Source organism: Tasmannia lanceolata, unplaced genomic scaffold (genome assembly GCF_043159265.1).
Source record: "Tasmannia lanceolata isolate RefF3 unplaced genomic scaffold, GAP_Taslan_0.1 ptg000037l, whole genome shotgun sequence".
NCBI classification, from domain to species: Eukaryota; Viridiplantae; Streptophyta; class Magnoliopsida; order Canellales; family Winteraceae; genus Tasmannia; species Tasmannia lanceolata.
Window position 1 is genome coordinate 24,958,259 of NW_027518714.1, and position 18,966 is coordinate 24,977,224.

Below are 18,966 nucleotides of genomic sequence, written 5' to 3' on the forward strand. Positions count from 1 at the left end.
TCCCATAGGACAAGCCTAGTTACCTAGGATGTAGGTTCACCTGCATTAGTCAAAGGGATGTCTTGCATTTAGATAGGACCATATAGCATCTTAGATGGAGTCCTAGAAAAATAAAATCTACTCAACTTGAACTAAATAATTTCTCTTAAACTGTAAAAACAGTCAATCCAGTCTAGATCGGTGTCTTAGATGAGTTAGGCATAAGTAGCTTAGTTCAGGTGCACCGAACTACGATCGACTCTGATTCCAGTGAGACTGGGATACGTAGGCAACTTGGATACTTGAGTGGCATACCAAGCCCGAGTCGGCTCCACACATAAGTGGTGGGATTTTGTACATTAATTCTTAAATTAAAAGTAATTAAATCACTTAGGACTTTCCATGAAATTAGAATTTTAAGAGAACTTTCACTTAGATTGAATTCAAACAAATTAAGAAAATCAAGATACACATTTAGGAATTACACTGAAATTAGATCTTAGGATGCATGTCATGTAGTTCGCACACTAATATAAAGTTAAAGGAGCCATTTAAAAGACATTTAAAAGAGTTAACTTTTAGAATTGAAGACCGATTATCGGGCAGGAATGGTGCATGTGGTGGTAACTCCCCATACCTTCCATTCTCATAACTAGGTAACGAGTCCAGATTTCTGATCAATTATGGGTCCTAGATCCCTCATCTAGGTGGCGACTCTATCACTCTCTTTTGCGTGAAATTCGGATTGCCTTAGTGATCCCAAGTTCACGAAAAAGATGAATTAAATCACACCTTGCTAGGCTCGGCGGCTTACCCCTGCCCTTATGGGTACTGGGTTGCACGTTTGTTTGCACCCTATGGCTTGGTGGCTGCCTGCTTGGTTGGGTAATTAAAATCAATAATAAAAAGCACACGCCATTCGCATGGGTACGAGAGACCAAGAGAGTGTGTAGCGCCTCGCGCGCTCGCCCCTCTCGCGGGATCGGGTCCCACAGCAGGGAGACGGATTTCGGAAAACAATGTAAGATCACTTGGGTTGAAACCACCCTGGTCTTGAAGCTGGATGTCTTGAACTTTCCTGGTAAGACTTTCTATTTCTCCATAACCGTCTTATCAATCATTGACTGAGAAGGCTTACTGTGATCTTCGCTGTACTGCTCTTTTTCCAATTCTTCTTCGGTTTTATCCGGGATAGAGATGAACACTGGCTGGGCAGGTGCTGCTGAAGTAGCTGTATGGTGTATATGCCCTTTATCTTTGGAAGACATGGCGCCAACTTCTCGGAAAGCTAGGCCTTGATAACTCGGTTCTCCTCTTTGAGCTCTTGAAGTACCTGGAGAATTAAGGCGAGAGTATCGGTAACAGTAATGGGTGGAGGATTACCTTGGTTTTCTGCCATTGGCGAGGATGAGGATGAGAAAGAAGGAGATGACGGGGTTCTCAGAGAAGGTGGTGGAGAGACAGATTTCCTCTCTAACCGTAAAGAAATCTGAACCCAAGGAGTAGTAGGCTTAGCTATGGTGTCACTTCCCTGAAATATTTGAAAGACATATTTTAAAATCACAGAGAAAATAGACGATGATATAAGCATAGACGAAGATAATGAAAGAAAAAGATGGACTTTATTGATCAATCATTAAAGCTTGAGTACATGGTTTATTCTTTCAAAGATAAACTGATAAGATTAAACACGAAATTAAACATTCTTTCTAGACTTTTTCTTCGGACGATATTCTTCCTCAACTGACTCCTTTAAAGGTTTGATGATTTTGACATCCCAAGCAGATGAAACGGCTCTGACAATCTTGGGCTTGAGATCCTCAGGCGGATAAAAATGATGAAGGGGAGGCACAATAGATTGCTCCCTTCCATACTAATGCAGAATCCTGGCAGGAACATAAAAGGAAGTCTTTTTTAGACCAAGAAGGCGAGCGTAGTTAGCTTCTCCAGTGTTGAAGACAGTTTCTCGGATTCTAGGAATTTGCCAACGAATCTGATCTTGTTGGCGAGAACTTAACCAATCAGCCCAATCGCTTTTATGATCGAAGGAAACATCATGACGCCATTCGGTCAAGGTGTACAATGTATGGTCGAAATGTACAAGAGCTGTGATTTTTAGCTTGTGGCATAACCATACCTGGAGCAATGCAGAACATCCTGAGAAAGACCCAACGAAAGAGCAAACGGTAAAAACCTGGACCTGAGCTGCCACGAAGACGAGCCATATCATCCAATCCATTGAAGGTTTCTGCAAGTATAGTAGGAATTGGATTGGCTCCACGATCCATTTGATCAACGAGATCTAAAAGAACAGCTGACGCAAAGCGAGAAGGTTGGACATTGAGGAACCTAGCAAAGGAGCAGAATCTCAAAGCGCGACGTCGGGCCTTTTGAATATCAACAGCGCCAATGTGTCCAATAGGAGGGTAAGTGTCGATCAGCTGTTGCATGAACACTTCTTGGCCTTTTATGAAAGAGTCCATGGATTCATCTGGATTATTCATTAAGCGAAGGAACAAAGGACGATAATTCGGCACACAGGATGGCTTTACCAGAGGGCCATCCACAGGATATTCCAACAAGGCACACCATTCTTCAAAAGTGGGACACATTTCTTGGTTGCCAAAACGGAAGACATGATGATCGAGATCCCAACACTCTGATGCGGCATAGAGTAATCCCCAATCGAGCTTAATGGTTGCCATGTAGCCGAAGAGATTTTTCTCTTGCTCAGTTATGGCATAGATGTGTGATTCCTTTAATGTACCATGGATCCAATCAAGAATTTTACGAGTAGACATGGTGCCTGTATGCCAAGAGAAGGGATACAAGAAAGATCAATATTACATAAACATGAGATTGGGACAAGTTCCTCCCAGTTTAAAGAAAGTATGAAGACATGATCGAATCATATGAATGAAAGACACCTGATCAAAAGATTAGATGAGATTACATAAGATTACTTTCAATGGGTAGATCAAGAATAACTAATCCTATGAGATCTTAGGAAAGATAGCATTTATATCCTAACCCCAAAGGAAAAGTTTTTTAATCTTTGCACATTTTAACAGTACTACCTGAAGGCATCAAACCCTAATCCTAATCTAGCGGAGTGGAGAGAGGGTCTCGACTCATGACTTTGTTTGTGTACCTAAGGACCGATCGTAGCCATTGGAAGATGGACTACGGCCTAATCTAGACACAAATGGGTAGGATATCCTAAGCTAGGCTCACACACGTGATGCACATGTGTTCGTATACTACATACATGTGCGGGTTAATCTAGGGGTAAGGTCAAGAGTTCCCTTAGTGCTAATCCGTGCTCAATATACTGTACTAGTGTCCGGCGTATCATTACATGAACAAGAGATCCGTTTACGCACCATAAAGGTACTAGGCTAAGAGTGGAATGCTTCTCTAGCACAGAGGCACCAGGTGATGAAATCCCAATCAACCATGCTAGATAACACTCCAGGTTCCTAAAATCGGACGTGTGTGCATGTGAGATGCAAGGGTTTAGATGCAAGTGATGTAAGTGTGTGCAATAAGTTTGTGCAATCTATGATCCCTTCAGGTTTTGTTAGATTAAGTTTGGATATGATGTGATGAGAAAATAACACATACAAACTAATCTAACAAGTATATAAGATATAAGATAGAGTTTTTATGAGCCAGTTAAAATAAATTCAAACAAATTATCCTTTGAAATTTTAATGAAGTTAGGCTATCCCCAGCAGAGTCGCCAAACTGTGGGACCCGATCCCGCGAGAGGGGTGGGGCGCGAGCCGCCACGCTCTCTCTTGGTCTCTCGTTCCCACGCGAATGGCGTGTGCTTTTTATTATTGATTTTAATTACCCAACCAAGTAGGCAGCTGTAGACACCCTCATTTTGCTACACTTTAACCAACAATAACCTAATATATTGATCCGTAGAATTTCACTGGTAAAATATGCATCCTCATATTCTCTGAAAACCAAAATGATAAAAGAAATATACCTGGTAAGACAATTAGATCCTAAAAATGGGAAAAATACCCTGATTGGTGGCTTAAAGTGTTAAATCCATGTAAGATTCCCTCTATCATGGATTTATATGTTTTAAGACATTAATATCTCGATCTGACTTTACGGATCATCAATCGGGACGAAATAAGCTAGGGTCACTTCACAGCCCGGACCCTGATTCTATTACGAGATCCAATTTCCGTAAATCGTCAGATCGAGGGCTGATTTTCATAGGTGTCTTTCATCACCAAGGATTTGTGATCATTTATTCAAATTAATATTAATCAAGGTCGGTCTCAAATTTGGATTAAACATTGGGTCACTTTAATTAAGTGAAAATCCAGTGAAAAGTTACGGATCAAGGCAGGACGAATGAGATCCGTCGAAATTATCCCATTAAATCATCGATAACAAAACATTTTAATGTCTTAATTGGCTTTGATATCTTGGTTTAAAGGGTTTAATCTTTGATCCAAGATTGATCGAATCGGTTGGTTCGTTTGGATCACCGATTTACCCAATCTTTGGAAAATCGATTTGCCGATGGAGATCGACGGCTCTCATTGGTCGAAAATTTCAAAAGCAGTATTTCTATGGCAATATTGGGCTTAAATGAAAGAGGAGAAATCAAGGATTCCAAAGGCGAAAAAATTATCGAAATCGGACGCCAAAATCTTCAGAAAACGACATTTTTGAGTTTTTTTCCGCACTTTCTCTCTCCCCTCTCACACGTTTTCCCATGCTTGGGAAAACATTCCATGATGTCGACTTTCCTATTTTGAAGGCTTTGGGTTGATATTTTAAAAGATTTTGAGCTAATTTTGTATATTGAGAGGAAATGTGTGTTTCAAGCACATTGGCCAAAAGAATTGCCTAAAGCTAAAAAAGGGCATTTGTCTTTTTCCAATTGAGTACAAATCTTGCTAAAATTCCAGCTTTCACTCCTCATTTGGACGTTCCCAATTATTCTTGATTTGCAAAATTTGGTTGAAACACATGTCATTATCCTAATTGCTTTCCTAGTTTTGCAAAGAAATCCCATTCATTCAAAGCTCTTTCCATTCCACTCACATGCACGTCCAATATTGGAGTTTCCAATTGATCTCCTTTTCTTTCTCAATTTATAAAAAAAAAAAGGAAAATATGGCGCAAGTGGCATAATCTCATTCATTGGAGTTGTTTCTAAATATTGGCAATTCATCTCTACCATTGAAAGACATTCCATTAGTCACAAAGAGAAGAATTTGGACGTTTTTCTCTTGCCTTAAAAAAAACATTCCCAAGATTGGAAAGAGAATATTACGGTTCTTTGGATCCCCACCATTGCACTATTGCTAATTTCCAATCTTTCAATCATGACCCTTGTTTTTCCTTAACTCCATCTTTAGCAATCCAAGCGTTCTCTTCCCTATAAATACCCCCTCTCCCCCTCTTCATTAAACACATTATTTTTCAGCCCTCTCTCCCCCCCCTAAATTCCGCCCCAAATTCCCCCTTCCCCTCTCTCATTTTGTCTTACCACCGCTCAGTGGTGGTGGAAACGCTAAGGAATCGAGTCATCTCCAAGGAATCGTCTTCATCACCTAGAGCAAGGAACGACATCAAGCCTTGGGAGAGGTAGGCCATCACTTTATTCTTCATTTTTGACCCATTTTAATGAACCAAATCTTTTGAAGTCACACACCATTCCTGAATCTAATGAATTGTATATGCAAATGCATTGCCTATGCATGCATCCGTACATCATGTACATGTGCTATGCATAGACTTACAAACCTTTGTTGCATATAACTAAGTGTATCATGGTCAATTATCGAAATACAGTGTGTGTAAATGTGGAGAATAAGCCCACGAACATAAGCTCAAAGAAACAAATCTGCATGCTATAAAAGTTAATGTTCTGTGTGGACCCAATAGCTCTTAGCTTCCCTCTAAAAAAACCCTTCCCTGGCCACTTGGCCATTAAGGCCCAACCCCCATCTCCTTAGCCACGTCCCCATCCTATTAAACCTATGTATCTTAATCCATCAGAAATACCATCAGACCTTTCATCCCATTAGATCCGTAGTACATACCATACATCCGAGCCACCACCCAATTAGCATCAAACTTCATAGCCAGCACTCCATACCTATATTCCTTACTACCCCACCCCAATCCAACCGACTCAACCCAACCCAATCTGATCCACGCCCCCCAACAGACCCACACTCAACCCAATTAAACCCAAACCCAACCTATATTCCTTACTACCCCACCCCAATCCAACCGACTCAACCCAACCCAATCTGATCCATGCCCCCCAACAGACCACACTCAACCCAATTAAACCCAACCCAACCTATATTCCTTACTACCCCACGCCAATCCAACCGACCCAACCCAACCCAATCTGATCCATGCGCCCCCAACAGACCCCACACTCAACCCAATTATACCCAACCCAACCTATATTCCTTACTACCCCACCCCAATCCAACCGACCCAACCCAACCCAATCTGATCCATATCCCCCCAACAGACCCCACACTCAACCCAATTAAACCCAAACCCAACCTATATTCCTTACTACCCCACCCCAATCCAACCGACTCAACCCAAACCCAATCTGATCCATGCCCCCCAACAGACCCCACACTCAACCTAATTAAACCCAACCCAACCTATATTCCTTACTACCCCACCCCAATCCAACCGACTCAACCCAACCCAATCAGATCCATACCCCCCCAACAGGCCCCACACTCAACCCAATTAAACCCAACCCAACCTATATTCCTTACTACCCCACCCCAATCCAACCGACTCAACCCAACCCAATCTGATCCACGCCCCCCCCAACAGACCCCACACTCAACCCAATTCAACCCAAACCCAACCTATATTCCTTACTACCCCACCCCAATCCAACCGACCCCACACCCAACCTAATCTGATCCATATCCCCCCAACAGACTCCACACTCAACCTAATTAAACCAACCTGTATTACTAGCATTCACACCCCATCCCAACCGAACCTTGTCCCCTCCCCATTAAATTTATATCATATCTCACATGATCCATAACATACCCATACATCATGTTCTTGCATCACAATAGGATAACCCCATAACCTAACAGCATGTATGCCATCACAACAATTCTATGCCCATCAGACACAGCACTCACTTCTATAGCCACATACCCATTTTATAGCCATGGTCACATGCTCCATTTCCATAGCTACATACCCCATCTCCATCAACACCTCCCATGGCCCATCATGTCATATCAAAACCCCTACCTAGAATCCTCTCTCTTAAAGCAAACCCACTACCTGATACTATCTTGGCCGAACCATTCATTCCTTCACCAAAACCTGCAACCTGGGCCTAACCAGATGCAACCCGGACCTCAACTTGGGGTCAATCCAAATTAACCCAACTTAATCTAATCTGAGCCCAACCCCAACCCGTTTCTAACCCGAGTCCCATCCTAGACCTAACTCGAATCGGCAACCCAAAACCGGCCCTGCAAATGAACCCGACTTGAGTCAATCTGTACCCAACCAAATATAACCCAACCCGATCCAAGTGGATCAGCCCAAACTAACCCATTCCAAGCCCATGGCCCACCTAATCCATAAATTCCTGACCCGTGCCCAACCTGACCCTAACTCAATCCAACTTGATCCAACCCAATTCAACCCAACCCAACCCAGCCGCACAACTTAACCCAACCCCTAACCCGAGCCCCAACCCCGAACCGCTAACCCGAACCTTGAGTCTAACTTGGAACAAAACCCGCAACCTGGACCTAAACCCATCCGAATTACAACTCAAGCCAACACGGGTCTAACCCGGTCTAACCCACTCACTTAGTCCCACCAAACCCAATCCGACTCCATGGGCCTACTCGGCCTAGCCCTAACACTCCCAAACCCAAGCCGTTCCCTACATCATAAACCCTACTCAACAAAACCCAATCTTTCCACCTTAAACCAACCAGACCCCAATCCGGCTCAACCTAAGCTAAATCAACCCGAGTTATCCCGATCCTAACCCGAGTTGCGCCCCTTGACTTACTCGAGTCATATGCCTAATTCAGCCACACCTACCGTTGTCCAACCGGGTTGCACCCCTAGACCCCAACCGAGTTGCATTCCTATGCCTGAATCTAAAGTCCATCTCTTTTGATGACCTTGTCATTCAATCCTTCGGAGCTAATCCCAAGTTTCCAATTCAAAATTCCTCATCCAAGTCTCTAATTCTCAAATCCTAGTTTCCAAAGCTAATCCAAATCCCAATCCCAATTCTCAATCTCAACCACCAATTGGAACTACGTATGGCTTGATCCCCACGACGGGGTACGTAGGCAACTTGGCAAAATCAAGTTCAGCCGCCCCCCTCTCCATCCTTCATGTTCTCTCACACCCTTCCCCATCTCTTCCACCTTTCTTTCTATCCCTTCTCCCACTCTCAAATCATTGATTGCATGTTTAGTTCTTTGGTCATTTTGCATGATTAGTTACTTGGCTTTCCATGTTTAGTTTCTTTACATGTTTCATCATTTAAAATGTCATGTTAATTGTCTTCGGCAGAAATTGCATGTTTAGATTTTTTGTTTGAATTTGGAACTCTTTGGAATTTGAAAGCCTTAAAGAACCTAAGAACTTTCACCCAATTGAAAAATCACAATTCAAGATCAATCGTAAAATCTTTTAGGTTCTGAACTTAGAGGTTGCACTTTAGGTTCCCCAATAGAATCTTAGAGTCCAAATTCTCACAGAAATATTAAGATGCAACTTAGGCCCATTGCATTAGATCTAGGTTCATGTAGCGTAAGTCACTTCACCTCAAATCAATTAATCAAATTCAACTTAAACCAAATCTCATCAAACTAAAAAACAATCACATAGGCACGTAGGCATGTAGTTGCATGTAGGATGCACTCCTGGCCCGCATGAGTCTAAACTGTGAACGGCTAAATCATTAGTAATGTTTAGATTTCTAAAATAAAATTCACATTCACCCCCTTAGTTAAACCTGAATAATTAAAACTTTTAAAAAGTAAGGCAAGGTCGGTGCTGTACACTTCGTGCGGTACACCTTCCGACTTCGTAATCAGGTAACTTACCCAGAATTCAAAACGTAGACCAAATTAACAGGGTTAATCATGGGTCCTAGATCCCTAATCTAGGTGGCGACTCTAGTCAGTTGCTTCTTTCGTGAAGTTAGGACTTTTATCCTAAATTTGTGAAAAAAAAGCGATCACATTCAAATCCAATGGTCAAAGGCGCTATCATCATCATCACAAAACACACCCTCGTGGGACCACCCCCCCTCGGGACGGGATCCACAGATTGGCGACTCTGCTGGGGATGAAATTACCTAACTTCATAACTTTTAAAAGTTTTAGTCATTTAGGTTATCACTAAAGGGGGAAAATGTGAACCAAAACACACAAAAAAATTCAAAAAACTCAAAAATTCAAAAAACAAAAAGAACCAAAAAATGTAGTTTACTTGAATAATCCATCACCTAAACCTTCAAAAGATTAATTAAAGGACTTGAGGGCATTAGATGTGAATCTCCAAATTGCACACACTTACATCACTTGCATCTACACCCTTGCATATCACATTCACACATGTCCTATTTAGGAACCCGGAGTGTTATCTAGTATGGTTGACTGGGAGGTCATGACCCGGTGCCTCTGTGTTAGAGAAGCATTCCACCCTTAGCCTAGTACCTTTATGGTGCGTAAACGGATCTGTTGGTTCACGTACTACTACTCTGGACATCGGTAGAGTATATCGAACACGGATTCGCGCTAAGGGAACTCTTGGCCTTACCCCTAGATTACCCCACACATGCATATAGCACGAACATGCGTACCTCACGTGTGTGTGAGCCTAGATTAGGATATCCTACCCCTCTGTATCTAGATTAGGCCGTAGTCCATCTTCCAATGGCTATGATCGGTCTCAGGAACACGAACAAAGTCATGAACCAAACCACTTGGTTCCGCTAGATTAAGGGTTAGGAATTGTGCCCTCCAAGTAAAGCACGAAAAGAAAATGCCTTTGAGGTTGGGATAATAATCTCATTGCTCTTAGATCTAGGAAGTCCCATCTCTCACTGATCAATGATGCATTGATCATAGATTGATATCCTTTAGACCAGGATTCCATTTCAAGGACTCATCTCATAACTCTGGCTTAGGATTTTTATCTCCCCTGAACTAGGGGCATCTTCTTCAAGTACATCCTTAAAACCCCTAAAATGCCATTACCTTCAAGGGGCATCCCCTTTGAGGATCATGCCTCACCAATCTATTGGTCGCATTCTTTCAATGTTCAAATAAATAAGACCATATTTTTCAATGGAAAATTTCTCAACCTCAGATGTGTGTGTCCTTCTAGCCGATGCATGTTTTAGTAAGGAATATTATCATGTCTAAACTTCCAACATTTTCTTTGTCAGGAGTTCTTACATTCACCATTGATCATCCAAAAGTTAGTTGGACCCGAGTTTCCGCTCGTCTCTTGAGAATTTCACCACCAACTTCTCCCACTCTCGTCTCAATGTCTGAACCTACTGGAAACCTTCAGACTCCTCGTGTTGAGGAATTGCTGATCGAACTCACCCGTCAGATGAGCTTACTTCGTGAAGAGAATAAGATCATGAAAGACCAATGGAAGGAAAAATTTGGTACTCCCACAACAAAAGGAAAGTCTATAGCAACCACATCTGAGGTTTCCCCTCAACCCAATCTGTCTCCTCTGATTTTCGAAGATCAAGAACAATATGATGAGGGAGATCGCACTCAAGTCCCTACCCCAGAAGACAAGTCCCTTGCTGAGAAATTTGAGTTGCTACTTCAAGAAGTCAAAGGGATCAAGAGCTGAGAATTAAGCACTTTCAACCCAGATGATCTTACATTGTTCCCTCATGTCCGTCTACCTCCGAATTTCCAAATTCCAGGTTTTGACAAGTACAATGGTACTGGTTCTCCTACTGCTCATGTGCAAATGTTCATCAAACGATCGCAGTCCCAGGGTTTGAATTCAGAGCAGATGGCCCAGCTCTTTCCTATCTCGCTAACCGATGTTGCACGTAAATGGTATCTGGGTTTAGACAAGATGAAAGTTAAGAGCTGGAATGAGATCACCGAGCAGTTCATTAAGCACTTTTCTTACGATGATGGGTCTGAGGTGACTATCCGGGATCTGGAAGCAACTAAGCAGGAGCCTAAGGAAACATTTATCGCCTTTGTGAAAAGATGGAGGAAGTTGGCAGCCTCAATGATGGACCGCCCTACCGAAAAGGAGCAGTGCAAGATCATGCTGAATAACCTCCTCCCCTCAATGCTTCAACACATGACACTGCAGTATTGCCCTACTTTTGATCTCTTCATCAATGCTGGGACCCAGATTGAAGATGCTATGAACAAAGGAATTCTGGCCAGGACTGTTCAAGCAAAAAGTGACTTCAAGAAGCCCTTCCCTCCCAATAAAGAAGTCAATAATGTTTCCTCATCCAACCAAACCCAGAAAGCGATGGTTTTCGATTACAGCCAGGATCCTCCTAAACCTCCTATTCGGCAAAAAAGAGAATTTACTCCCTTACCTGCCCCCCCCCCCTCCGCGGTTCTAAAACAATGCCTGGCCGCGAAAAAAATCACATTACCCGCCCCTCGCCCTCCCCCCGACCCTTTGCCAAAAAACTACAATCCCCGTGAACATTGCGAGTACCACCAAGGTCCCGGGCACACTACAGATCGTTGTATAGCCCTTAAACATGTTATTCAAGACTTGCTTGAGAATGATCTTCTAGTTTTTCCTCCTAAACCCAATATCACCAATAACCCTCTCCCAAACCATGCATTACCCCCACCCGCGCAAGTGGGAATGATCACCCTTGATGTTCCTAAATTTGATCCATCAACTCTAATATGTGCCATTGATACCAATCCTGAGCCTTACTACTTTCGTTGGGAAGAGGTCGATGAACCAGAAGTCGCACCCGAGGTCCTAACCCATAAAACTGAACCTCCATCCCCTCTGACCTTTCAATATGATAACCTTGATCCTTTTGAGCTTCAATGGGATGAGGTCCAGCATTTTACAAGGGGAGGTAGGGTATTCAAGCCTCCTGAGCTCCAAGATGAAAACCCAGCAGCCTTGGCCAGGGAGGTAGTAGAGGATCACGTTCAAAAGAGAATTGCTGAAGAGAATGATGAGATTGTCAAACAATTGAAGAAAACTCAGGCCCACATCACAGTGTGGGGCCTACTGATGGTTTCCCGTCAGCATAGAGAGGCAGTGCTCAAAGAATTGAATGCGGTACAAGTATCAACTGAAACATCTCCGGATCAATTGGCTGACCTAGTGGCCATGGTTAGAGCCGCCAAGTCTATAACCTTCACCGATCAGGATTTGCCACCTCAAGGTCGTGATCACATTCATGCCCTCCATGTTACCATTGTCTGCCAGGGCATGAGAATTCCCTCTGTTCTAGTTGATAATGGATCAGCCTTAAATGTTTGCCCTCTCCAGACAGCTACCATGTTGGGTTTTGGACCCGAGAATTTCACTCCTTCCCAACAAGGAATCCTGGCTTATGATAACACCCGAAGAAATGTCATTGGGATTCTTACCGCAGAAATCCTTCTTGGGGGTGAGAATTTCGAAATAGACTTCATGGTCCTTGATATAAAAACCTCATTCAATCTGCTGTTAGGCCGCCCTTGGTTGCATAAAGAGGGGGTCATTGCTTCAAGCCTTCACCAGAAGCTAAAATTCATCAAGAACAACAAGATAATCACCGTCAGAGGTGATGAAGATTTGGAAGTCACCCAAATTTCAGAAGAAAAGTCACTCCTTATCACCGGAAAAGATGTCATGCTGAATGGTTTTTCCTTGGAAATTGCACAGATCACTTGTGAAGAAGCAGCAAAAGAAATTTTTCCCATAATCATTTGCACCCTCAACCCCTCAGTCGCCAAAATGATGAAGAGGCAGGGATTTTTCCCTGGAATGGGATTGGGATGGCACCAACAGGGCATGGTGTCGTGGCCTGATGTTGAGCCTATGGAGGGAACTTTTGGCTTGGGATATGAACCTACAAACAAAGAGAAGAACCAGATGAAAGCTAAAATGATGAGAAGAAATGAAATTCGCAGAAATGGGGGTGTGATCTCGATACCTTCGTACTCATTGTCTCTAAACGGGTATTTTACCAGAAGGGGAGAAACCATTCCATACCACGGGTTTGCAGAACCGTGGTTTGAGCCAGACACGGGAAGGATTCTTTGTGGGATCGAAATCTTCTATGACTTGGAAATACCAGAAGAACCTCTCATCAGTACCATTGCAGAACCCCCTATCGATTGGCAGGACTACCTTACTCCAGAACTCTTGGGGTCCCTCTTTGCAGAACCAACTGAGACCACAGATACAGAGGAAGATTGGCAGGATTGCTTGGCTCCAAACCTTCTGAACTCTCTCTTCCCAGGAGATTGTCTTATTATTGCAGCGATTGGAGAAGATTCTGCATATGCTAATCCTCAAAGCTTCATTGCCGCAGCTAATTGTGTCCTTTCCAACTGGAGTGCAGATCCTCTCCCTTATCCATTTGTCATTTCTGAAAATTCTGATGTTTCTATTTCTGCTTTTACTTCCATTGTGAATCTTGAGCCTGTTCAGGATAGTTTCAATAAGAATGCACTTGCTCTGGCTTCAATGAAATCTATTTCTCAGTATCCTCTTGTGTCTTCTTCTGATATTTGTGCTTCTGATAATGATAATAATCAAAGTGAACAACCTTCCTCGAATGAGGAGGCCGACGAACCTCCCCTTGAGTTACAGCAACTGCTTAAACAAGAGGAGGAACGCCGAGCCCAGCCTTTAAAAGAAGAAACTGAAGTGATAAATATTGGTACCGAAACACTAGTTAAGGAAATACGAATCGGGAAAACACTAACTTCCATGGAGCATGAGGAACTAGTGAACCTTCTGCAAGAGTTCAAAGAAGTCTTTGCTTGGTCCTACGAGGACATGCCAGGAATAAGCGAGGAAATCGTCCAACATAAGCTTCCATTGGTACCAGGGGTAAAACCAAAAAAGCAGAAACTAAGGAGAATGAAGCCAGAATGGGTTCTGAAAATTAAGGAAGAAGTAACAAAACAGCTCGACGCAGGATTCTTACAAGTGGTGGAGTACCCTGAATGGTTAGCAAACATTGTATCAGTCCCTAAGAAAGATGGCCGAGTGCGAATGTGTGTGGACTTCAGGGATTTGAACAAAGCAAGCCCTAAAGATGACATTCCCTTACCCCATATCGACGTCTTGATCGACAATACTGCTGGCCATGCCTTACTCTCCTTCATGGATGGCTTTTCCGGCTATAATCAAATCAAGATGGCGCCCGAAGACATGATCAAAACCTCGTTCATCACACAATGGGGCACTTACTGCTATAAGGTGATGCCATTTGGCTTGAAAAATGCAGGAGCTACTTACCAAAGAGCCGCCACCACTCTGTTGCATGATATGATTCATAAAGAGGTGGAAGTATATGTGGATGACATGATTGTCAAAGCAAAAGAAAGGGAAGATCACATCGGGAATTTGAGAAAATTCTTCCAAAGAATCTTGAAATACCGGCTTCGCCTCAACCCAAGTAAATGTGTTTTTGGTGTTACATCCGGCAAATTGTTGGGGTTCCTAGTCAGCCAGAGGGGGATAGAAGTTGATCCTCAAAAGATTAAGGCAATCCAAGAAATGGCTCCTCCAAGGACAGAAAAGGAAATTAGAGGTTTTCTGGGAAGGATCCAATTTCTGAGCCGATTTGTAGCTCACCTAACCTCCACCTGTGAACCCATATTCAAGTTGCTGAAGAAGAATGCATCTAAGGAATGGACAGAAGAATGCCAAGAGGCCTTTAACAAAATTAAACAATGCCTATCTGAACCACCTGTGCTTGCACTAGTAATTTCAGGGCAACCTTTGCTACTATATCTGTCAATCACTGATACAGCTATGGGTTGTATGCTTGCTCAACAAGATCCTGAAACCAAGCATGAAAGAGCCGTCTATTATTTGAGCAAGAAAATGTTGGAATACGAGCAAAAGTACACTTCTTTAGAAAAAACATGTCTAGCACTTGTCTGGGCCACCCAAAGGCTTAGGCATTACCTGCTCTCTCAGAGAGTGATACTTTTGTCTCGAATGGATCCTTTGAAATACCTTTTTGAAAAGCCTGCTCTAACAGGGAGAACCGCTAGATGGTTATTGTTGCTCTCAGAATTCGATATTACCTATGTCACTCAGAAATCTATTAAAGGCAGGGCTGTGGCTAAACAATTAGCAGAGATCCCAATAAAGGAAACTGGTATCTTGAGAACAGACTTCCCAGATGAGCAAATTATGACAATGGAGGAGGAGAGCTATGAACCTAGGTGGACCTTATACTTTGACGGTGCTTCCAACCAAAAGGGGCAAGGAGTAGGGGCATTGCTCATTTCACCACGGAATGAACATATCCCTCTCGCTGTCAAGCTGCAATTCGAATGCACCAACAACATGGCAGAGTATGAGGCATGTATCGTGGGATTGGAAGCAGCGTTAGCCCTTGGCATTGATGAGCTTGATGCATATGGTGATTCGATGCTGATCATTTGTCAAACCAAAGGGAAGTGGAAAACCAGAGAGGATAGGCTCATCCCATACCATGAATACCTAGATGTTCTTGTGGATCAATTCAAAAACATCACGTTTACTTTCTTACCGAGAGCAAAGAATCGATTTGCAGATGCTTTGGCCACATTAGCCTCCATGATAGACGTACCCGATGGAAAGAAGATGAGGCCGATAACAATCCAAGAACAGTGGGTTCCTGCTCATTGTGATGTTATAGAAATAGCGGCCAGATGTCCGGATGGCCAACCCTGGTTTACAGATATCAAAAACTTTATCTGAGGCCAGGGGCATCCCGCCGAAGCCTCCAGCAAAGAACGAAGAACCCTACAGAAGTTAGCCTCCAATTTTGTCATATGCGGAAATGAATTGTATCGTCGGTCTTTTGATGGCATTCAACTCTTGTGTATCACAGAAGATCAGGCTGCTAAGATCCTTGAGGAAACCCATGAAGGTGTTTGTGGCCCACACATGAATGAAAAAATGCTTGCTAGGAAAATCTTGCGCCTTGGATACTATTGGCCCACAATGGAATCAGATTGTTTTGCATTTGTTAAGAAATGCTATAAATGTCAAGTACATGCCAATCTTATCCATGTACCACCTTCAGAGTTGCATTCTCTCACATCGCCCTGGCCATTCTCAATGTGGGGCATTGATATTATTGGAAAAATCTCACCAAAATCCTCAAATGGACACGAGTACATCCTTGTAGCCATCGATTACTTTACCAAATGGGTCGAGGCAGCCTCATATGCTTCACTGTCATCAGCATCGGTTGCCAAGTTCATCAGAACCAACATTATTTGCAGATATGGGGTTCCACACGAGCTGATCTCAGATAACGGCTCCCATTTTAAGAAAGAAGTGATTACTCTCTGCCAGGAGTTCAAAATAAAGCACCACAAATCCTTGCCCTATAGGCCACAAACCAATGGAGCTGTCGAAGCCGCAAATAAAAATATTAAGGCCATCCTCAGCAAAATGTCAGAAACTTACAAGGATTGGTCTAACAAGCTTCCATATGCTCTGTGGGCCTACAGAACATCAATTCGAACCTCTACTGGAGTTACTCCTTATTCCCTAGTCTATGGGATGGAAGCTGTGTTGCCGGTTGAAATCCACATACGAGTACTAATGGAAAGTCAATTACCCGAGACAGAATGGGCGAATGCTAGATATGAAGAGCTAAATATGTTGGATGAAAAGCGACTCAAAGCCTTATACCACACCCAAGGCTACCAGCGCAGAATAGCAAGAGCCTTTAACAAGAAAGTTAAAATCAGAGAATTAGAGGAAGGAGATTTGGTGTTGAAAGCAAACCGGGCACCTACCTCTGACCCTAGGGGCAAGTTCAAACCGAATTGGTCAGGACCATACATTGTGGATCAAATCTTACCTGGAAAAGCCGTCAGACTCCGAGATAAGAATGGTGATATAATGGTAGAACCAACGAACCTTGATCAATTAAAACGGTTTTACGTTTGAACACCGGAAGGCCTCCTTAGGCCGAACAAAAACCCAGAAATTATGACCCAAAAAAGAGAAGAAAAACCCCATTCTGCAAACTATTTGAGCCTAAAAATTCCTTTCACACCCTGAAACTAGGGGCATCTGCCCTGAACTACGCATGACTTGATCCCTACATTGGGGTACGTAGGCAGCCTGGTCAACCCAGGTTCGGTCGCTTAAAAAAAAAAAAAAGAAAAGAAAAGAAAAGGTTACTGTACTTGAAACTAGGGGCATCTGCCTTGAACTACGCACGACCTGATTCCTACACTAGGATACGTAGGCAACCTGCGCGTTCGGGTTCGGTCGAAATTTGCAAACCTCAAGCCATTTCTTTGTTAAACCTCATCCAACCCATAAAGTCCTTCCGGTGAACAGTGTTAAGGTTCTAAAAAAAAAAAAAGAAAAAAAGAAGAGGGGAGTCTGCAGACCTGCTAGATTGAAAACCCGCAAGGGAGGTCTAGGCAAAAATTAAGGTCATTCACCTGCTAAGTTGAAAATCCGAAAAGGCAGCTTAGGCAAAAATTAAGGTGCAAGCCCGCTGGATCGAAAACCCGAAAGGGCGGTTCAGGCAAAAGCTAGGGCATGCGGTCCGCCGAATCGAAAACCCAGAAGGGCGATTTTGTCATGGTAAGATAAGATCGAAGAAGGCAAAACCTCAAAGCAGCTCTCCAATCCAAATAGGTCAAACAAGCCAACTCTGCATTCTTGTAACGAGGGGAAACGAAACCAAACAATCCAAAAGGAGTTAGTAATAATCTGAGGGGTATTACTGAACTAGCAAAATAAGTACAAATATTTATCTATGGATAAATTCTTCTTTGAAAGGCCTGACCTACCAAATAAAAAGATATAAATCATTCTCAGAAGCACGGATCATCTCCCCATTTTTGTTGCACTCCAGTGAAAAATTTCTAAAAATCATCTTCAGTGCACTTGCACATCTATTTCCTTATTCTTCTTCCCCCAAAGCCGCGACAAAAGAAGGAAAGAACCAATCTTCTCCAATTGATGCAATAAGTCGCTAAAACCCAAGAGAAAGAGTCTCAGAAGCAATCAAACTAGCCGATCAAGTAAATCCCAATCCAGACAGGGTAGATACAGGAAAGCAGAATCAGCAGAACCAGCGAAGCCATCAAAGCCCAATCCAGACAAGGCAGTTCACAGTCAAGCAATTCAGCAGAACCAAAAATGATACCGGTTCACTTAATGAACTCCAGATGTGGTTTCCTTGGAAACAATGTACCCCTGCATCAACTGAAAATTAAATAAAATTCGAGTTTGTTTCGAAAAATTTTGTAAAATCCATTCGTGCATTTTTTCGCAGCAACAAGAAACAATCAGTCATTGCAAGATCTCTCAGGATTTAGTACATCCAAGCTATTTTCACCCGGCCATCTAGGCCAATCCTCTTTGATTCCCGTCTCGCTGACCCCCAGTCCCGCTGGCCCTCGTCTCATTAACAGACAGGCCTTTTCCGCAGACAGGTCAATTTCGCAGACAAAATCAAATTCCTTTTGGATCCCGTCTCTCTGACCCCCAGTCCCGCTAGCCCTCGTCTCATTAACAGACAGGCCTTTTCCGCAGACAGGTCAATTTCGCAGGAAAATCAAATTTCGTTAACCCCCATCTCACTAATTCAGCTGCACTGAGTTGCACCCGCACCCGCCTGCACCTCAAAATCTAACCTGAGTTGCACTCGCACCCGCCTGCAGCTCAAAATCTGACCTGAGTTGCACCCGCACCCGCCTGCACCTCAAAATCTAACCTGAGTTGCACTCGCACCCGCCT

The 18,966-nt window shown here is 43.1% G+C and overlaps 1 protein-coding gene across 1 annotated transcript; it reads left to right on the plus strand.

The window, feature by feature from the left end:
• Positions 1–5,446: 5,446 nt before the first annotated feature.
• LOC143862245 (uncharacterized) lies at positions 5,447–17,385 on the plus strand. The gene is made up of 2 exons (XM_077373254.1): positions 5,447–5,601; positions 10,451–17,385. The coding sequence occupies exon 2, from the start codon at positions 10,999–11,001 to the stop codon at positions 15,946–15,948; it is 4,950 nt and encodes a 1,649-aa protein (XP_077229369.1). The 5' UTR covers positions 5,447–5,601; positions 10,451–10,998; the 3' UTR covers positions 15,949–17,385.
• Positions 17,386–18,966: the final 1,581 nt, after the last annotated feature.

Coding starts and splice junctions, on each gene's coding strand:
- LOC143862245 (XM_077373254.1), top strand. CDS start 10,999: ATGTTCATCAAACGATCGCAGTCCCAGGGTTTGAATTCAGAGCAGATG.